Source organism: Schistocerca nitens, chromosome 1 (assembly GCF_023898315.1).
Source record: "Schistocerca nitens isolate TAMUIC-IGC-003100 chromosome 1, iqSchNite1.1, whole genome shotgun sequence".
Taxonomy (NCBI): Eukaryota; Metazoa; Arthropoda; class Insecta; order Orthoptera; family Acrididae; genus Schistocerca; species Schistocerca nitens.
The window spans coordinates 1,181,465,746-1,181,488,590 of NC_064614.1; the positions used below are offsets into that span (position 1 = coordinate 1,181,465,746).

The following is a 22,845-nucleotide window of genomic DNA, read 5'->3' on the forward strand; positions in this document are numbered from 1 at the left end:
ACGGGTCGTAACACATTTGAAATGTCCACTGTTCAAAGTGCCGTCAATGCGAACAAGAGGTGACCGAGACGTGTAACCAATGGCACCCCATACCATCACGCCGGGTGATACGCCAGTATGACGATGAGGAATACATGCTTCCAATGTGCGTTCACCGCGATGTCACCAAACACGGATGCGACCATCATGATGCTGTAAACAGAACATGGATTCATCCGAAAAAATGACGTTTTGCCATTCGTGCACCCAGGTTCGTCGTTGAGTACACCATCGCTGACGCTCCTGTCTGTGATGCAGCGTCAAGGGTAACCTCAGCCACGGTCACCGAGCTGATAGTCCATGCTGCTGCAAACGTCTTCGAACTGTTCGTGCGGATGGTTGTTGTCTTGCAAACGTCCCCATCTGTTGACTCAGGGATCGAGACGTGGCTGCACGATCCGTTACAGCCATGCGGATAAGATGCCTGTCATCTCGACTGCTAGTGATACGAGGCCGTTGGGATCCAGCACGGCGTTCCGTATTACCCTCCTGAACCCACCGATTCCATATTCTGCTAACAGTCATTCGATCTCGACCAACGCGAGCAGCAATGTCGCAATCGCTATAGGCTACAATCAGACCTTTATCAAAGTCGGAAACGTGATGGTACGCATTTCTCCTCCTTACACGAGGCATCACAACAACGTTTCACCAGGCAACGCCGGTCAACTGCTGTCTGTGTATGAGAAATCGGTTGGAAAGTTTCCTCATGCCAGCACGTTGTAGGTGTCGCCACCGGCGCCAACCTTCTGTGAATGCTCTGAAAAGCTAATCATTTGCATGTCACAGCATCTTCTTCCTGTCGGTTAAATTTCGCGTCTGTAGCACATCATCTTCGTGGTGTAGCAATTTTAATGGCCAGTAGTGTTATCCTTAGAATGTGATCTTTAATAGCCAATATTCACTTTTCCACGTAATTACCAGCCAATTGGATACATTTCTGCCAACGATGAACAAGTTTTCTGAAGCCGTCACGTTAGAAGCGTAATGATGTCCCATGATTGAACGGAGAAAGGCGGCACCTTCATTCTTGTACCACGAGAGGAGTTCTTGGCAAATTTCAAGCCTGTGCGCTTTCATTTCAGGAGCCAGCATCTGGGGCACCCATCGTTCACAGATCTTCCGATAGCCAAGCAAATTAATAATGTGATCCACACGTTTTAGTGAAATGCCAATTGTGCTTGCAAATTCTTTCTGAGTGATACGACGATCGTCCTGAATCAATCTGTCAACATTTTGCTTGTGAAACTCATTGGTTGCTGTCACGCAGGTCAGATGTTCCCGCCTCAACTTACTCGACCAACGACACACAGTTCTCACATCAACACAATCACCATGAACTGCTTTCATTCTCTGATGAATCTCCTTCGGGGTGACACCTTGTGCTGTTAAGAATTCAATGACTGCACGTTGCTTAAATCACATTGACCGACCGTCTGCGCAGGTTTCCATGCTTTACACTGTAACAACACAACCGTTCAGTACTAAGGCTTCCCGCCAACTGTATGTGTAGAGAAGAGGCTACTCAACAAGCCAGTACCTGCCGCATACCAATGCTGCCAACCGTTAAAGGGTTACGATGGTGGAGGCATTACTTTTCAGTCAACCCTCGAATTTATTTTAACTTCTCGATCTACAATTACACTCTAAGACAAACGCCGGCCGGTCGTGCCTTTGTACTACTAGTACCACACTTCTCAGTCCCAACTACCAGAACAATAGGTACTTCTCGACCAATAGTGCAGGTTACGGTTGGTGCTTTGTTTCCACCAAACCAATCCAACTTACTCGTTACCGGCGCTGTCCATATTTCTCCCCTTCTTAAAACATCAGCTTCCTAACACAGTTCTGCAAAGTTCTAGAACAAGATCACTTCACCTGGTGAAACCGAAACCAGTCCCCTCGTTTTCAGTGACAAAAGTTCCAAAAGCGACATACCATCATTCTACACAAGATGGCTACCATGACGTGCCGTCTTCTTCCTCCGAACTAGCGAAAGTCTGATCATCTGCCGCCCTCACACACGCACGCTCTTCTCCTCCCAGCAGCCTTGCCAAAGCCGACCGCTCGCTACCCGCTGCGCCGGCAAAACCTTCTTGCGCTAGTAGAGCCACTTGCCATCCTTGTCCATGAGCGCTCTCTCGCTAGCCTCCCACGCCTCGTCCATACCACCAAAAACATTCTATGAAGACAAAGCAGTCAACCGATCCCAGCGGAAGTCATGAACCATCTATCACGATGCACACACAGAATGCCACAGGTAGCCCATTACTTGTTGTCGGACGACAGGGGTTAGGATGAGCTTGATACATAATACACTCCTGGAAATTGAAATAAGAACACCGTGAATTCATTGTCCCAGGAAGGGGAAACTTTATTGACACATTCCTGGGGTCAGATACATCACATGATCACACTGACAGAACCACAGGCACATAGACATAGGCAACAGAGCATGCACAATGTCGGCACTAGTACAGTGTATATCCACCTTTCGCAGCAATGCAGGCTGCTATTCTCCCATGGAGACGATCGTAGAGATGCTGGATGTAGTCCTGTGGAACGGCTTGCCATGCCATTTCCACCTGGCGCCTCAGTTGGACCAGCGTTCGTGCTGGACGTGCAGACCGCGTGAGACGACGCTTCATCCAGTCCCAAACATGCTCAATGGGGGACAGATCCGGAGATCTTGCTGGCCAGGGTAGTTGCCTTACACCTTCTAGAGCACGTTGGGTGGCACGGGATACATGCGGACGTGCATTGTCCTGTTGGAACAGCAAGTTCCCTTGCCGGTCTAGGAATGGTAGAACGATGGGTTCGATGACGGTTTGGATGTACCGTGCACTATTCAGTGTCCCCTCGACGATCACCAGTGGTGTACGGCCAGTGTAGGAGATCGCTCCCCACACCATGATGCCGGGTGTTGGCCCTGTGTGCCTCGGTCGTATGCAGTCCTGATTGTGGCGCTCACCTGCACGGCGCCAAACACGCATACGACCATCATTGGCACCAAGGCAGAAGCGACTCTCATCGCTGAAGACGACACGTCTCCATTCGTCCCTCCATTCACGCCTGTCGCGACACCACTGGAGGCGGGCTGCACGATGTTGGGGCGTGAGCGGAAGACGGCCTAACGGTGTGCGGGACCGTAGCCCAGCTTCATGGAACGGTTGCGAATGGTCCTCGCCGATACCCCAGGAGCAACAGTGTCCCTAATTTGCTGGGAAGTGGCGGTGCGGTCCCCTACGGCACTGCGTAGGATCCTACGGTCTTGGCGTGCATCCGTGCGTCGCTGCGGTCCGGTCCCAGGTCGACGGGCACGTGCACCTTCCGCCGACCACTGGCGACAACATCGATGTACTGTGGAGACCTCACGCCCCACGTGTTGAGCAATTCGGCGGTACGTCCACCCGGCCTCCCGCATGCCCACTATACGCCCTCGCTCAAAGTCCGTCAACTGCACATACGGTTCACGTCCACGCTGTCGCGGCATGCTACCAGTGTTAAAGACTGCGATGGAGCTCCGTATGCCACGGCAAACTGGCTGACACTGACGGCGGCGGTGCACAAATGCTGCGCAGCTAGCGCCATTCGACGGCCAACACCGCGGTTCCTGGTGCGTCCGCTGTGCCGTGCGTGTGATCATTGCTTGTACAGCCCTCTCGCAGTGTCCGGAGCAAGTATGGTGGGTCTGACACACCGGTGTCAATGTGTTCTTTTTTCCATTTCCAGGAGTGTATATCCACCGTTGTGGTGGTTATAATTGGCCAACCGGGACCTCGATGAACTCTACCTGCCCGCACTTTCCCATCCGATTCACCATCGGGCCGCTACGACATTCGAATGCCCCACAACTCTGGTTATTTTACGATTCGACCAGCCGGCCATGGAGACCCACAATCAGCTCCACAATAAGGTGCTGATAATGCTGCCTCACAGAATTCGCGGTATCTATGTGTCTTTCAACCACAACCCCCGTCTACCCCTCACCAGGCATTGTAAAAACAGTGAACATGGCCCACCCAAACGCACTCTTTAACTGCCACAGGGAATTACAACTCTAAATGATTGACATACCCACCGCTGGCGTGTGCATGTACGAAGCTGTATTGACATGCGACCATGTTTTCCTAGTGCTTCACTTTTTTGTTGTCAGGAAATGTATTTCGGCCACATATCTTCTGGCCATCCTCGATGTGAGTGTACTCAGAGGTTATGAGGCTGGGATATCAGTGAAAGAGCTAGACTGTGCACGGATGTTCACCAGAAAATTAATGGAGTAGAAATACTACCACCAAGATTCGATCAGATGGTGAACATCTGCACGCTTTAGCGATCTCTGACATCGCGATGGTAACACAAATGGGATTTCCTCTGTTTCCAGCGGTGACCCAATGCCGGCGGGAAGTCCAGCGGAAGAAACTGTCCAGGTGCAGGTTCCGTCAGCCGACCAGCAGCCATCGGCACAGGTACTGTATCTTCTGTCTTACTCCTAACACCAACGATAAGTCATACAAGATGAAGATTATATAGAACAACCAGGTGATCCAGTTACGCGGTCAAAGTGTGACAGAGTGGCTCAGACAAGTCAGCGGAAGTCGATGACATACATCTGGAATTACTTAAATCCTGAGAGGTGTAGTTTTTATATAGATTATTTGAGTTGATCAGAAATCTACGAAACAGGTGGCGTACTACTATTTGCTGTAAAGTATTATCATTACGTTACCAAATGGCAAAGGTGCGAAATGGGAAAACTTGCTTGAAGAAATACAGCAATAAGCCACTTTTTTTATAATCGTATTTGGGCTAGTACGCGTTCCGGGTTTTCAGCCATATTCAGTTGTCGCAATACATCTCCATGTTTTAGTCGACTCCCCTGTGTAAAATAACGATTCCTTTACCTACCGCGTTTCCCGAGTTGTATATTTACGTCCTTTAGGTTCATTTACTTTCGTTCTGCTACTTGTATTCCCTTGTTTCGCATATATCTGCATAATACACGCATACACACACACTCACTCACACACACACACACACACACACACACACACATACACATTTTCACAGTCACTACTGCAGCGCAACATTCACCATGTGGACGACTCACGTATGAGTTTGCATCGGTAAATATATCTAAAGTCAGGTTACAATTGACGCATACATTCAGTAGCTGTTGCTGAATCCAGTTGCGTTTATGACTTGAATATCGTCGACCTTAAAATGTGATGCATGTGAGTGAAAAAATGAATGGTGTCATACTTCTTAGTTTACTGTATGTTACGGAGCATGTTCGGTAACGGTGATATCTGTTTTCTAGGCGTCAGACATGTTCCATACTGGGCAGGCATAATGAGCTGCGGAGGAAAACAAATCACTGACAGTCGTTTTGAAAGCAGCAGTTTTTGCAGCCCATAAGCTGCATACCTATGTTCCGAGTATATTTTTTGCTGCGTCTTTCTTGGCTGTATATTCACACCGGTTGTTGCTGTTGGCGAGAAACCTGATTAAGATAAGGGTCAGATATCTGGTTCAGAAGCTGAACACTCCATGATACATTAAGTTTCTCTGCCCATCCTGATCGCAAATTTTGTAACTTGAATACGATTTTCAGCAAATATGAAATAAAGTTCTACTACATTGAAGCTTGCAAAATATAAATGATAATCAGAACAAAATCCTTTTGGTATTAGGTCGTGTGACTTTTTAACACTAAAAATAGTCGTTGAACACCCATTGGATTGTGGCCATCCTATAGCTTTTCAAGAACCCATTGTGCTTGTTCATCAGTCGTGGAGCCGCACGGGGTAGCCGCGCGGTCTGCGACGTCTTGTCGCGGCTCGCACGACTCCTCTCGTCGAAGGATCGAGTCCTCCCTAGGGCCTGGATGTGTGTATTGTCCTTAGCGTAATTTAATTTAAGTTGGATTAAGTAGTGTGTAAGCCTAGGGACGATAACCTCAGCAGTTTGGTCCCATAAGATCTTATCACAAATTTCCATTACCAGTCGTGGATGCAGCAGCGACAATAAGAGAGGCTGTTGAAATAATCAAATGTTTCGTACACAATCAAGGAGACTACTGCAGTTTGGCGCTCTTCCTTCCGCTTCTCTCGGAAGGAGTCCACTGTCTTACGCCGTCGACGCATCAGCAATACTCGATTGTTTTCTCTTGCGTAACGAACGACCACCATAATGTGGCTGTATATCCAGACTGACGGTATCCCACACATTGGTGGAATGTACCCTTCTTTTTGCCCTTCGTACTGCTAAGTATAGCCTTCCAGATTCCTTACCTTTAGTATTAACAGATGATTCATGGATGTTACGGTATATTGATAATTTTTACTTTATGGACCGTCTGACTACAACTGAATGAAACACAATTTTCGTGCCATACGCGTTTCGCCTTTATCTTCTGCATGGCATCTTCAGTGGCAGCTTTCGTGGACGGTTTTCTACATTATACGCTCCTGTTCCATTTTTCGTGTTGCTCCTCTTCTTATAAATGCCAATTTGCGGTTTTTTCCCAAATTTCACAGCACTAGGAACTTGTTTGTGTGCCGACTGTCAGATGACATACTATTCAGTATACCACAAGGTGCTACAAGTACGATCCCTGACCACCGGCAAAGAAGGTAATCTCCCTACAGTATCACGCAAATTTAAGATTGAAAACCATGTCGCGCAACAGAAACGTCTTGTCGAAGGAAAACTAGTATGATTGCCTAATCAAGCATGAAAATACAAGTGCCACACCACACATGGATAAATTCTACATCTGCTTCTACATACGTACTCCACAAGCTACCGTACGTTGCGTTGTGGAGAGTACATTGTACTACTGCTAGTCATTTCTTTTCCTGCTTCGCTCACAAACAGAGCGAGGGAAAAAGGACTATCTATATACCTCCGCATGAGCCCTTTTCTCGTATCTTATCTTCGTGGTACTTACGCGAAACGTATATTGGCAGCTGTAGAATCGTTTTGCAGTCAGTTTCAAATGCCGGTTCTCTAAATGTTGTCCCGAAAAGAACTTCGCCTTCCCCCCCACTGGTTCCCATTTGAGTTCCCAAAGCATCTCCATAACAGTTTTCATTCTGTTCGAAACTAGCAGTGACAAATGTAGCAGCCCACCCCTGAATTGCTTCGGTTAGTCTGACCTAATACGGATCCCAAACACTCGAGCATTGCTCAAGACCTCCAGTGAGTAGATGAACATACAAAAAATTACTCAAGAATAGGGGGCGCCAGCGTCCTATCCGTGATCTTCTTCACAGAAGAACCACACTTCCCTAAAATTCTTCCAGTAAACCACGTCGAACACACGCCGTCCCTACCACAATTCTCACATTCTCGTTCCTGTTCGTATCGCTTTGCAACGTGACGCCCATATATTTAAACGTCGCGACTGTGTCAAGTAGCGCACTGCTAATGCGAACGTTACAGGTCGTCTTGCCTACTCCTCTGCATTAACTTGCATTTTTCTACATTTAGAGCTAGTTGCCATTTATAACACTATCTGAAAATTTTGTCTAAGTCTTCTTGTATCCTCCTGCAGTCATTCATCTTCGACACCTTACCGTACACCACGGCTTCATCAGTAAACATTCCAGGTTCCTACCCACCGTGTTCATCATATCATTTATGTAAATAGTAAGCAATAGCGATCCTAGCATACTTCCCTGGGGCACTCCTTACGGTATACTTGTCCTTGTCGAACACATGGTATCGGGGACAACATACTGGGTTCTGTTACTTAAGAATATTAATGAAGGGGCTCATCTGTCTACAACAGAATCAACCGGTCTCTTTAACAATTTTCTTTATTACCGCAAAGCATCGACATATGAATTATCCACTGAGATACGTATGTGAGCATTTAAGAAATGAATAAGGGATTGTAATTATGAAATCTAACATTGGGATGCAATAAAAGCATAATCATGAAATTAAGTCGCGGATGTGGCCAATGTCTGTAGAAATGGGTAGTGGTTAAAGGAAGAACACGGAAAAGTAAGTACGAACAACAACCGAACCGCCAAAGTGCATGATGGAAGCAACTACCTGCCTGCAGTCGTGAAAACTGTGCAGTTCGGCCCTGATGAAAGTGTTGTGACTTGGCAAGACAGCCAAGCCACTAGGAGGTAGCCCATTGGCACGCGTTTAAGCTCACGCAGGCTGGCGTGAGGTATGCATCACAAGTTAAATAGCAAATGATAATGGCGCCTTCCTAGGTCGTAGCAAATGACGTAGCTGAAGGCTATGCTAACTATCGTCTCGGCAAATGAGAGCGTAATTTGTCAGTGAGCCATCGCTAGCAAAGTCGGCTGTACAACTGGGGCGATTGCTAGGAAGTGTCTCTAGACCCGCCGTGTGGCGGCGCTCGGTCTGCAATCACTGATAGTGGCGACACGCGGGTCCGACGTATACTAACGGGCCGCGGCCGATTTAAAGGCTACCACCTAGCAAGTGTGGTGTCTGGCGGTGACACCACAGAAAGTTAACTACATTCCGTTCCTCCCGACTTGGTGACTGCGTCGCTGGCTCATTCTCACCACTCTCATACAGTGTGAGCGAGGAAAAAAAATGGCTCTGAGCACTATGGGACTTAATATCTGAGATCATCAGTCCCCTAGACTTAGAACAACCTAACCAACCTAAGGACATCACACACATCCATGCTGAGTCCAGCTCGCAATCTGTACTCAGTACTAAAGTGCAGACATCTTTCTGTATGACAGCAAGTCTCATCTCATAGGTTAACTGGCAGCAAGTCCTTACTCTTCCATCTCCCTACGGCTAGCGACGTCCACTTCAACCATCTGTCCATGAGTGTCCTCTGACTTAAATTTCTGAAAGTCTACTGTTTCTGCCAGTGTAGGAATCTCGCCGGCCAATTGCTGCAGAACTTGTGACTTCCGCCCAATGATAATTCTGTAAACACGTTAAATGAACTCTCGCGGCTTTTTTAACCAATGATGGCCTGGTGTTGGCCGGAAGGCAGAAAAACTCTTGCACTTCACGACTGGTTTCTAACCCTAGCAAGTCGAATGGAATACATGAAGCGCACACAGGAAAGCGCACAAGACCCAGTTGTGAGGATTTTAAACTAACATTCTTTTGTATCGAGACTGCAGAGAAACGTCGGATGCTAAGTTTCTCCCATTCCAGCGTCTGCACCTCACATTATCTTTCCAAGAGGATTTCTTTCTACGTCATAAAATGGAGCTTTATGACAGCTAGGCAAGCCCTGGCGCAGCCAGGTGTGCAGACATGAGCTGAAGCGAATTCTGTACTGTCTGCCTGTGCTAAAGAACAGCTCTTAACGCATTTATGACCTCTTCTGGTTCATTTAATGGGAGTATGAATGGCTTATCCCGCTAATGTTAAATTTATTGATTGCTTGACCCATTTTCTCAACAACTACATCATGAAAATTAGTGAAACCTTTGCAGGTTACTTAAACATTCTCCACGCACTAACTCTTCTAGTTTGGGATGAAGTATGTAGTTCTGGGAGTTGGGATAGAATTTTTTTCTGTTGCGTTTTTTATTACAGTTTTTCCTGAATTCTTGAACATTTTACTGGAAGTATACACGCTATCTCTACCACGCGAGAGATGTATCACAATAAAAGTATTATAAATTACCTGTAAAAAAATGAAGAGCCATTTTTTTAGTTCCTTAAGAAACAGGTCATTTGTCTGAGAATTTGTTTTCTCAGAAATTGTAATGGCAAATTAATTCAAGTTAGAGCTCACTTTTTAATAGATTCAACGGCTAAAACACGGCAGCACCGTATTCTTATTCACCTTCTACGTCGTCCTAACGCATCCTCTTGCTAATCTTCAACGATCTTGCCTCCTTGGACGCTTTTTGGGCTTGTAGCTCAGCCTTGTTGACTCGCCCCATGTCCACTTCCTCGAGCATGGCTCACGTATTCCAACCAGTCATTGGTCCCAGCTCCACCAATACTTTCACTCTATCAGTATTGCCCTCCTTAAATGTGATGACAGCATTATACACACAAAGCATCAAGTGCGGTATACACCCCAATAGCCGAGTGGTCAGCTAAGTGGCCCAGGTTCGATTTGGGGTTGGGTCGAAGATTTACTCCGCTCGAGGGACTGGCTGTTGTGCTGTCTTCATCATCTCATCCCCATCGACACGCAACTCGCCGAAGTGGCGTCAGCTAAAATGGCTTGGACCAGTCGACCGGTCTACCCGACGGGAGGCCCTAGCCACACGACATTCCATTTTATTTTTAATGTGTGGTATCCCACAAGTACGTTTTTAGTTACACTGGTCCATACTACGCTATTGAATGACTGTTTCACATTTTGTGTTTTCTCTGTCATACATTTCTTCTAAGAACGGGTTTTATAGCCAACATAGCAGCTGCAGGTAAAGAGTTCTTGTGGGTGAACTTACCTAAAGTTCCAGCTGATTCAGCTTTTTTATATTTACACGACTCGCCTGAACGAAAGTTGTGGCTCGGCTTATCATCTATTGACATTTTATGGAGAAAGGTTCCCCACGCAATAATTTTCATACCATCTAAGTTATTTCCGTTAATTCTGTTGCTTGACCGCAGCGTTCGGATAGTGGTACTGCCTAGCAAACTCCTAATAGTCTTGCTATCACTCAGCGGTCTTTTCAACAGCTCCTGCTTCCTCCGTTATACAAAGAATATCGCTTGCACAACGTAAACAAGAATCACATCAGTCCTGTCAGTGTATTCATAAAGGATTCCACTAGAATTGAAATCATGATTAATGAGATTTTATTTTTTGGACTGACCAATGGCTTATGAAACCCTAAAAATGTCCTACGCAACTAATCAAATTAAATATACTTCTAGTCAACGAAACTTAATTAACCTCACAACAAATTAATCAGAAAATTGCCAGCCCGGTTAGCCGTGCAGTCTAACTCACTGCTTTCCGGGCGGGAAGGCGTGCCGGTCCCCGCCACGAATCCGCCCGGCCGATTAGTGTCCAGGTCCGGTGTGCCGGCCAGCCTGTGGATGGTTTTTAAGGCGGTTTTCCATCTGCCTCGGCGAATGCGGGCTGGTTCCCCTTATTCCGCCACAGTTACACTATGTCGGCGATTGCTGCGCAAACACTATCTCCACGTACGCGTACACCGTAATTACTCTACCACACAAACATTGAGTTTACGCTCGTCCGGTCTGAGACGTTCCCGGGGGTCCACTGGGAGCCGAAACACACAATAACACTGGGTTCGTTGTGGGGTGAGTGGACTGCTGTAGCCTGCTGTGGGGTTGTCTACCACTGTGGCCCAGTTCAATGCAGTACAATACAATCAGCAAATTCCTAGTAATGTTTCTGCAAAAAAAAAAAAATTCAACAAAATGGCCATTTATGCGGGAATAAGCTGCCACGTAACGTATTCCACAGATTCTATAATTTTTCCTCACTGTTATCAGAATAGCTCATCATTAATTTTATGAATTTTTTCCATCTCTTGAACCTTGTTTTTGTTTCAGACATTGCTTTTTCTACGAGACATGTCGAACTGTGGAGGCATCCTTGTCTAACGCTTTTCTAAATCCGCTCTTGGACTTTAATTTCATTGTTATGTTGTTGCACATCATATATGGCCTTCCCGTTTTTAGCCAATTCAGTGGAATTGTTTCAGCAGGAATTATCGTTCATTTGGGAGAGATTGCCTTTCATTTAAAAGGAAGCTCACTCAGCTCCCTCGATTCGTAAAAAATTACGAAACTGGAGAGGGACGAATGCGTAATGGCGTACAGAAACTAGCAGATGCTGATGAAGTGGGAAGGGCAAGGGATGTCGTAATAGTCAGCATGCTCTACAGTGCACTTTAAGAAATGAATTCAAAGAATGGTATCGTGCAAAAGCTAAGTATGTTGTGAATTACAAAAAGAATATTAGATGCGTGGAGGGCAGCGATTCCCAGTTGCAGAAGTACCAAATGGCCACCATTAGGCTGAGAAAAAAATTATTTTCTGAAGATTTTTCGTCATTTATTCGACGCTGCATGCGTCAGTGTATACAGCCTCTAGAAAAAAAAACATGGTGGCGACGAAAACAGACTGGAATCCACGATTAGTGATCTAGCCGTTCGTTTCTTTTGCTAAGTGTAATGGTGTTGATAACCTCAGCGTTGAGAGCCTGTAAGCTCCAAACACACACACACTGGTGGTCTAGCGGTAAAACACTTGCGGGATCGAATCTCAGTCGGGCCTTGTATATTTCAATCTGCGTTTTAACCCAGCCTTCACCTCCCAATGATGTGAGGAGTCGCCAGAAACGACACGTGGTTGCGATTCTACTTTAAACTGCAGGTCTCCTTTCCCCAAGTGGGTAACTAGGGTGTGTTAGGGACACGGAAGTCTCCGAAATGGCGCCCAATAGAAAGACGTGCACCAGGCCAGTGAGCCACACGAAATTATCATTATCACGGGGAAAAGTTGGACGTTTCCTCTCCACAACAAGGGTGTTCAACTGGACGTCCACCTCGAACAGCAAAAGCGACAAGTCTTATAGACAGGAATTTTCCAGAATTTTCTCCAAGAACAACGAGCAGAAGACCATTAGGGTGGTGCGAAGTACGGACAAGAACAAGATTTCGAAAAGAAATTTCTTACTGATGTGCAGGTTCTCTGTGCAGTTCCATGTTTTTAACCGTCTCACACAAAAGACGACCAGTAATTAAGTGAAAATAAAATTTCATTCTTTTTTATTACACAATTGGGTCCAAATTTACTTACGTTATGGTAAATAAAATCGACACAAAACGGTTTTAATGAATGAGAAAGAAGTGGCAATATCGCGTTAGCCACTGCTAGAAAAAACACTCCCTCAAGCGTTTTAGGATTTAGGTAGCTGATGCCCATCGAACGAAGTTGGGAGTTTCCGTAGAGTTCAAATAATGGCACTTTGCAAATCATCTTATCACGCCTTTTACTTCTGGTACATTTCGTCTAATTTGACAGTAGCATCAGTGCATTTCATCGTTCAGTAATATGAAAGTGAAGTAGCATGCCGATCCACTTTCTGTTGCATGTGCAATGATATCGTCAGGAATATTCAGACTTTACGCTTTTACACTTCAGTTATTTAATGCTATCGGAAATAAGGGAATTGGCATAACGCATCGCCATGTATCGGGTGGTTGTAAGTAGACTGTCGGCGATCAGAGTGCTAAGGTGCAGGCTGTGTACATTGCAACACGCTGAAACTTCATAGGTATATTCATTAATCGGTGTACGTAGTATGCTGAAAAAATAATAGTTCCACTTTCTGCCACCAGGTGAAAACATGGCACTGTAAGCAGTCAGAATGTGAAATGCTTCCTATTATGACGTCACTATACTATTTGCCGCTTGGCGACACGTGTTGATTTTTCTTTTTTTTTGTTAAGTGACTATTGGTGTAACGAATTAAGACTGTTGAACTTTTCTGTGAGAAACGCATGGGTGGCCCATTCCCATAGTAGCTGTTGGTGGAATTCAAAAAATGGTTCAAATGGCTCTGAGCACTATGGGACTTAACTGCTGTGGTCATCAGTCCCCTAGAACTTAGAACTACTTAAACCTAACTAACCTAAGGACGTCACACACACCCATGCCCGAGGCAGGATTCGAACCTGCGACCGTAGCGGTCACGCGGTTCCAGACTGAAACGCCTAGAACCGCACGGCCACACCGGCCGGCTTTGATGGAGTTGCTGTAGATATAATCGACTGTGCAGCACATGGCTCAAATTCAATAGCTGGTTGGTTGGTTGGTTTCTGGGGGTTGAAGGACCAAACTACAAAGGCCATCACTCCCTTAATTCAATAGCCACTGGTCGAGTAGTGTCACGGGAGTTTTCTCTCCCCTGGTCAACACTTCAAAAGATTTTGCAGCGCATTTCACACCCATATCCATACAAGTTCATATTGTGCACCAAACGAAGCCCCAACAAAGGCTACAACGCCGTGACTTTGCCCTTCATTCTTTGGCATGCATAGAAATGGATGATATTTGGGGCCGCCCAGGAGTAGCCGAGCGGTCTAGGGCGCTGCAGTCATGGACTGTGCGGCCGGTCTCGGCGGAGGTTCGAGTCCTCCCTCAGGCATGGGTGTGTGTGTTTGTCCTTAGGATAGTTTAGGTTAAGTAGTATGTAAGCTTAGGGACTGATGACCTTAGCAGTTAAGCCCCATAAGATTTCACACACATTTGAACATGTGATATTTGGGGGAGGGGGGCGGGGGTAATGTTGTTTTGACAGACGACTTAAATTTAACTCTGGACGGTGCCGTCAGTGTACAAAAACGTTCCATACGTGGTCTACTGCGCCCCATTTTGTGCAGGAACATCCACTGCACTCAGTTTACGTGACTGTGTGGTGTGGTCTGATTTCACAAGCTCCTTTATTCTCGATCCATTTTTCTTAGAGGAGACGACACCTCGCGGGCCTGTTCGGTGTACTGTGACAGCTGCATGTTATAAGGATCACCTTGTGCAACGCGTGATTCTGGGTTTGCAAGAGTGAACTGTGTACCAAACCCCAATTTTCAAGCAAGCTATGGCGATACCACATGCTGCTTGGCAAGTGAAAAGTTTGCTTCGAGAAACCTTCGGTAATGACCACACCATCTCTAGGCATTTTCAAGATGTGTGCCCTTCCAGATCCCCCGAGCTAAATCCATGTGACTTCCGGTTGTGGAGATATCTGAAGTACTCTTAGGGATGTATCCGGACTCTTCTTGATCTGAAGAATAGCATTCGATGACACATCACTCTGATTACACCAGATGTGCTGCGAGCAACTGTCGACCATTCCGTATCACGGATGCAGTATGTTGCTGAGTTGGGATACCGTACTGACCACATGATGTAACTTGTGACCATATTCTAATAAAGGTGCGAGAACCACCATTATTATGGTTTGATCATTCCTCGCCTTTTCCTGCACCCACACCCACCACGCCATCTTGTCACCTGGGGGCAGAACGTTAAACTATTGCCCCCTCGGTGGTCTCGCGGTTCTAGGCGCGCAGTCCGGAACCGTGCGACTGCTACGGTCGCAGGTTCGAATCCTGCCTCGGGCGTGGATGTGTGTGATGTCCTTAGGTTAGTTAGGTTTAAGTAGTTCTAAGTTCTAGGGGACTTATGACCACAGCAGTTGAGTCCCATAGTGCTCAGAGCCATTTGAATCGTTAAACTATTATTTTTCAGCGTACTCTGCGAGCGCACCGATCAAGAAACGTATTGATGATGTATCTCAGTCCTGTGATGTACACAGCCTGCACTGCAGCATTTAGAACACTATCAGTTTAATTACAACCACCCCGTACTTCTGTACTTACCCCTTACGTTGTATGCAAGAGTGCCACATGACTGACTGTGACACTGTTGTCTTGTTCTAGGAGAGCAGTGGCGCCATTGCCCAGGTGACACAGCCGGACAGCTCAGTGCCCCAGGGCCCCATGGCACCCATGTTGATGCCTTATCAGGTGAGCCATTCTTGAGATTTTGTCTACGGTAGCCTTCAAACTCAGTCTCATAGTCAATGGGAAGCTTCAGGATCATGCCTACATCTACATCTACATCCATACTCCGCAAGCCACCTGACGGTGTGTGGCGGAGGGTACCTTGAGTATCTCTATCGGTTCTCCCTTCTATTCCAGTCTCGTATTGTTCGTGGAAAGAAGGATTGTCGGTATGCTTCTGTGTGGGCTCTAATCTCTCTGATTTTATCCTCATGGTCTCTTCGCGAGATATACGTAGGAGGGAGCAATATACTGCGTGACTCTTCGGTGAAGGTATGTTCTCGAAACTTCAACAAAAGCCCGTACCGAGCTACTGAGCGTCTCTCCTGCAGAGTCTTCCACTGCAGTTTATCTATCATCTCCGTAACGCTTTCGCGATTACTAAATGATCCTGTAACGAAGAGCGCTGCTCACCGTTGGATCTTCTCTATCTTTTCTATCAACCCTATCTCGTACGGATCCCACACTGCTGAGCAGTATTCAAGCAGTGGGCGAACAAGCGTACTGTAACCTACTTCCTTTGTTTTCGGATTGTATTTCCTTAGGATTCTTCCAATGAATCTCAGTCTGGCATCTGCTTTACCAACGATCAACTTTATATGATCATTCCATTTTAAATCACTCCTAATGCGAACTCCCAGATAATTTATGGAATTAACTGCTTCCAGCTGCTGACCTACTATTTTGTACCTAAATGATAAGGGATCTATCTTTCTATATATTCTCAGCACATTACACTTGTCTACATTGAGATTCAATTGCCTACCATCCGCTCTTGCTCCGTTTGCAGTAAGTGGTGGATATTTATCGTTGATGTTCTTGAGCCTGCAACTAAAAACTCAAGTAACTGTGTGAGGGTGGTTCAGTAAGGATAAAAAGAACTCTCACTGGTGCATAAATATCCTATGCGAATTAAATTCCATGTCCAGTTAAACGTAACGATTGAAACTTTCGAACGCCGCCAGTAGTTGGAGGTAGCAGTGCTTTGTGCTCCGAAACACATTTTCAACGTGGAGGTGTTGATAGGCACATGACCAGCGACTGAAACGCGAAGTGAAGGACATTTCTGTTTAAATAAAACGTCTGGAGTCTATGGAACGAGTGTAGTTTCACGAAATCAGGTGTGGTTTTGGTGTCAGGAACTTGCTTAAGGCAAAACAGACGACTATATGTACCACATCGAAGGATTGATTGAAGCCGATTGTCGCACTCCTATGAGGCGGAATTCGAACATGACTCAACAGTTCCGTTAGCACTGTAGTCGATTCAATGCTTACACGAGAAGCAGTAACCTCACACCCCATTCTTTAAGGAATCGAACTCCATGTATAAAACAGTATGTTTAAAGTTTGTTGGAAATTCAGCACTGCTCTCATTATCAAACACTGGCTGAGCCTGGGTAATTTGCTCTTTGTTTTTTTTTTAAAAAGCTCGGTTTTCATGCATCACAGTGTTTATGACGACGTATTTTCTGAACCATTAGTCGCACAATGATAATTTGCAATGACATAACTTCACCCTATGAAGCGAGCGTATTGCTTATTTAAATAGAGCCGTTAAACAGGACGAGCAATCAGGGTACGACCAAGCCACGTGGTTCCATCAATTTTCCAGCAATTTACCTCAAATTTTCAAAAACATGCTTTAATGTCCACTATTTAAAAATTAAACTTCAAATATTAAAATTTAATTAATTCTTTTAAAAAACGATCGAAATACAACCTAACAATTTCAGAAAGTTACAAATTACTTGGCACAAAAGTTATTGCAATATTTCTTAATATTTTGTGGGATATCCTTTTGATTTAATCATGTCTTGACTCTGCGCAGCGCTGAGTCCACCAAATGTCGAAGATCTGGTTGATCACTATTAACCACGAACTAACAATGGCCTCTAGAAGCTCTCTCTTGTTACTGTGACTCTGCCTTGAAATCATGATTTTATGCCGCGACGACATGTTCTCAACTGGGTTGAGATAGGGACTGTTGCCAGCCTAAGGCAGCCCACTAATTCTATGGTTATCGTACCATTTCTTATTGATTTTCCCAGTATGACATGGCATATTCTTTTGCTGAAACATGTTCTGTGTGTCCTTATCTTCCAACAAATCGTGGATAGTGGGCAGCAATTTTAGCGCTAAGACTTCGTTTTGGCACTTTTTTGTGGTAATGTTGCCCCGTAAAATCGGCAGATGTCCAATGCCATGACTTTCCACGCAGCTCCACACAGTGACACTGATGGGATGCTTCATAATGGCATTGGTTTACCGAGGCAATAAGTCTTCGCCTGGTCGACGACGAGCGAACTTAACTCCATCACTTCCAAAGATGCTGATCTTACTCTCATCACTCCAAATGACTCTTACCCAGACTGCTTGTGTCCATTCCCTGTATACTTATGCCCATTGCACACGTTTCTTCCTCTGCATTTCGTTCAGATAACACTTGTCCCTGGGAGTCCTCGCACGCATACAGTTTTCGCAGAGTTGCCGTCTGAACGGTCGATCAGAAACTTCAAACTCTGAAGTCTTCAAGATGAGATTTATGTTTTTTACCGATGACCTTGCAAAGAAAGACTGCAGATTCTACGACAGTCTTGATTAGTCGAAATTGGCTTTCTGCCCGTTCTTGGAGAAATTTTGATTGACCCAATTTCTTCATACCTGTTGTAAACTTGCCTCACTCTAGATTTTGTGGTGCTTCTGCCCAACCTTTTTGCTGTTTCTACATACGTATAACCTTCTTCACGGACTGTTAATGACTTAGTCAGTTTACTTGGTGACTAATCATCACGTTCTGGTACAGGAGAGATCGTTTTCAGTCCGGCACCCTCTCAACCTAGGTCACAAAAAATGTTCAAATGTGTGTGAAATCTTATGGGATTTAACTGCTAATGTCACCAGTCCCTAAGCTTACACACTACTTAACCTAAATTATCCTAAGGACAAACTCAGACACCCATGACAGAGGGAGCACTCGAACCTCCGGCGGGACCAGCCGCACAGTCCATGACTAGGTCACACTAAAGAAATCTCACAGTTCAACAACAACGATGTATTGGTACTACTAGAGTTATAACAATGACCAAAACGCTTTTTCTCACTGGATAGAGCGAAAATAATACGCTCTCATTGATTGATTTGTTGGAACAGATCAAGTTACAAACGGATGCCCAAGCAGGTGAAATAGTGAACTTTTTTAATCGTTTTGAGTCGATTTATTCATTTTTAATTAAAACATATAACAGCACACTCTCTAAAAATGATTAAGATTCAATAGGACATATAAAAAATAACAGGATAATTTATTAATTTTGTATACTAAATCTTACTTACATCTCGTTATGCTAAAGTGAGCGTTCCGACAATGCGTCCAGAATTAATGCTGCTGCTGTATATCGCCATCGTACCATGCATTCATACACTTGTTATAAGGTGTATTTAATACGTTTGTTAGCAGGGACAGCGACCCTTGGGCGTCATCTTCCAGTCGAACGAGCCGTACCCCGGGCTGAGCCCACCGCCAGCCTACCAGCCAGAGCAGGTGGCCTGGGGAGTCCCTCCCGTGCAGATGCCTGCCTACCCAGCTCCCTTCCGCGAACAGCCGCCTCAACAGGGGCAGCAGCCCGGAACGCCAACTGTCGTCGAGTTTCCGCGACCTGCTGGCTACCCAGACGACTTCCAGGTCAAGGGCGGATACCAGCCATTCTTGAGCCAGCGACAGGGCTATAACCCACCTCTAGTCAGCTTCGGCATGCCTCCTGTTGCGGAAGACCGCGTGGGTGCGGTGCCGCCACCTCCCGGTGGCGTTGCGCCTTTCCCGATGCCGCCCAGCTACGTACCCGAAACTCCACTGGAGGAGACCAGCCAGGCTGAGGTCGTGCCTGACAAAAACGAGCAGTCAGAATCACACGAGACGGAGAAGAGCAAGGACGGCGACGCGAAGGACGACGACGACGACGACGCTAGCGACGAGATCGAGAACAAGGTGAAGGCCCTGAAAGACGCAGTGGATGTGGAAGAGGAGGTGGTGCCAGCACTGGTGGTGTTCCTGCGCAAGAAGGGCCACAAGGCGTTCCACGACAAGGACTCGGTGGGCATCCCCGGCAAAGAGGACCGCTTCCGGCGCAGCCCCGGCGGGGGCAGTGGCTCCTCCAGCCACTCGTCCAGCTCCAGCTCCTCCAGCTCGGGCCCGCTCTACTTCGGCGACGGCGGCGGCAGCTACAGCTCCAGCTCCAGCCAGAGCAGCGCCTCGTCCAGCTCTGGAGGCGGCGCGCCCCTAGGTCTCGGTGCAGGTGCTCCAGGTCTCGGAGGCGGTAACGGCTTCTACGGTGGAGGACACGCGCCATCTTCTGGATACGGCGTCTCCGGCGGCGGCAGCGGCGGCAGCGGTGGCTATGGCAACACTGGCTACGGCAACACGGGCTACGGCAGCAGTGGTTACGGGGGCGGCGCTGGAGGCAGCGGCGGCGGCGGAGGCTATGGTGGCAGCGGGTACGCATCAGTCATCTTCTATTCGTTATCACATATGAAGGGCTTATTTCAATAGTGGTACAACCACTAAACATAGGGAACATGGTAACTACTTTTAAGTCAAATTAAAAAAAAAAAATCTCACGAGCGGTCTGGCGCGACCAATATTGCGGACGAGTCATTGCTGTGGCACGTTAACACAAGTGAACATAGAAAGACAACGCCCAGCGAAACCCAGAGCTAAGCTATGCGTCCGCAATATGGCGCAAAGAACAGCAATAACAATGTAAATACAAACACAAAACAATTTTCTGCAACACGGGCCTAGTAATACTAGGACCCGTGTTGCGTTGCAGTCCCGCCTGCCAAGCGGCCAGAGTCTCCAAGCAGCCAGCAGCGCGGCGGAAGTCCTTATCGGTGCTCATTAAAAACCGGAAGTTAATTTTCTGCAATTATTCGTTATCAGTGCTCTAATCTCCATAAGAATAACACGTACCGGAAGTGAATTTTTGAGCAACACGGGTTAAGTAAATATACTGTACGCTGAAAATTTCTAGGTCCGAATCAAGGTCACGCGCAGTCACGACTTACACCGCCGCGCTGAGTTACAGAGTCCTAAAGTTAAATGAGCGCTGAAAAATCTGCAGTTGAGATAACAGATACTTCCAGAATGAGATTTTCACTCTGCAGCGGATTGTGAGCTGATATGAAACTTCCTGGCAGATTAAAACTGTATGCCAGACCGAGACTCGAACTCGGGACCTTTGCCTTTCGCGGGCAAGTGCTCTACCAGTTCTGCATGGTTCGCAGGAGAGCTTCTGTAAAGTTTGGAAGGTAGGAGACGACGTAGCAGAAGTAAAGCTGGGAGGACGGGGCGTGAGTCGTGCTTGGGTAGCTCATTTGGTAGAGCACTTGCCCGCGAAAGGCAAAGGTCCCGAGTTCGAGTCTCGGTCCGGCACAGAGTTTGAATCTGCCAGGAAGTTTCATATCAGCGCACGCTCCGCTGCAGAGTGAAAGTCTCATTCTGGAAACATCCCCCAGGCTGTGGCTAATCCATGTCTCCCCAATATCCTTTCTTCCAGGAGTGCTAGTTCTGCATGGTTCGCAGGAGAGCTTCTGTAAAGTTTGGAAGGTAGGAGACGAGGTACTGGCAGAAGTAAAGCTGTGAGGACGGGGCGTGAGTCGTGCTTGGGTAGCTCAGTTGGTAGAGCACTTGCCCGCAAAAGGCAAAGGTCCCGAGTTCGAGTCTCGGTCCGGCACACAGCTTTAATCTGCCAGGAAGTTTCATAACATATACTTGTTACTCATTTAACTTTAGGACTCTGTATCTCAGAATGAACAAAAATGGACTTGTACCACCATTGAAATAAGCCCTTCATATAATACTGTTTCTTTTCAGCCAAATATATTTGGCACTTGGTTATTGCCGCGGCTTCCCCCACGTAAGCATATGTCACCCATACACTGATGAAAAAAGCCCCCGATACCAAAAAAAATTTAATGTAGAGTAATGAAATGTCCGGAATACATTTGTCTAGTAAGAGATTAAAGTGATTAACATTGCAAGATCACAGTTTAATGTAAGCTCGATGTACGCCAATACAAATGTGAAATGCCTGTACATTAATAAACGGTGTTGAATCCAAGCATGCAAACGTGCATGCATTGTGTTATACAGGTGCCGAGTGTCAGTTTGTGGGATGGAGTTCCATGTCTGTTGCTTTTGGTCGATCAATAGAGGGACGGTTAGTGCTGTTTGTCGATAACGATTGAGTTGCCCTCCGACGATGTCCCATATGTGCTGGAGACAGAACTGGTGATCAAGCAGGCCACAGCAATACATTGACACTCTGTAGACCATGTTGGCTTACAACAGCGGCATGTGGGCGACCGTTGTCCTATTGGAGACCACCCTCCGGAATGCTGTTCACGAGTGGCAGCACAACGATCACCAGATTCACGCACGAATTTGCAATCAGGGTGCGTGGGATACCCACGGGAGAGCCCGTTTTCTCACGAAATCGCACCGCAGACTCCATACGTAGAACCACTGCGTCTTGTGCAAATACAGGTTTGTTGCAGGCCTCCTTCTAACCAACATATGGCCATCACTGGCACCGAGGCAGAAGCAGCTTTCATCAGGAAACACTGCAGACCCCCACCCTTCCCTCTAATCAGCTTTCGTGTGAAATTACTGAAGCTGCAATGGGACGCACGCTGTACGACGTCTGGCTCGGAGCTGTCATTGAACTAACTGATTTGTAACTTTTCGTTATGTCAGAGCGGTGCCAAGTGCTGCTCAGTTTGCTCGGTCTTCTTGCGACCGTACATTCTCAGTACCTCCGCTGCCAACAATCAAGTATTTCTGCAGTATCGCAGAAGGAACATCCAGCGTCTCGTAGACCTGTTACACGACAGAATAAAACTCAGTGAGGTGTTGGTAATGGCGTCTTTGTCACCTTAAAGCCGTTCTTGACTAACATCAGCTCACCACGTCCTATCTCAAAGTTATTTAACACTCACGACCATTGCAGGGTGTATTTAAAGCAAACGTGATTTTCATCCTCATAGTGATGCTACTGGCGCCAGTCTTATGCGACTGGTGGAAATCTGAATAGAAATCATCTTTCATTCTTGGAAACATGCCTAACAACTTTAGTTTATGTCACACCTCTCCTTCTTTGTGTTGTGACTTTTTTCTGCCCATTTATATTTCCCGCATCGTTTGTGGATGGCGTCCACGTTCATGCTCAGGTTCACCAGCCCATGACGTGCTGACTCGTTCCTTCATTCCTTGTACGCGACGT

General features: G+C 46.5%; 1 protein-coding gene and 1 non-coding gene across 3 annotated transcripts in view; both read left to right on the top strand.

The window, feature by feature from the left end:
* Nucleotides 1–22,845, top strand: part of LOC126200568 (trithorax group protein osa-like) — a 106,452-nt gene that overhangs the window by 74,910 nt on the left and 8,697 nt on the right. Inside the window, exons 7-9 of one of the 2 annotated variants that reach the window (XM_049936719.1) lie at nt 4,424–4,508; nt 15,444–15,530; nt 19,023–20,059. In XM_049936719.1, coding sequence (XP_049792676.1) covers nt 4,424–4,508; nt 15,444–15,530; nt 19,023–20,059 — 1,209 coding nt within the window. The remainder of the gene's footprint in view (nt 1–4,423; nt 4,509–15,443; nt 15,531–19,022; nt 20,060–22,845) is intronic. The other variant, XM_049936720.1, reaches the window with a different exon arrangement.
* Trnal-caa (transfer RNA leucine (anticodon CAA)) lies at nt 21,224–21,298 on the top strand. The gene has a single exon. It is a non-coding gene; the product is annotated as a tRNA-Leu (tRNA).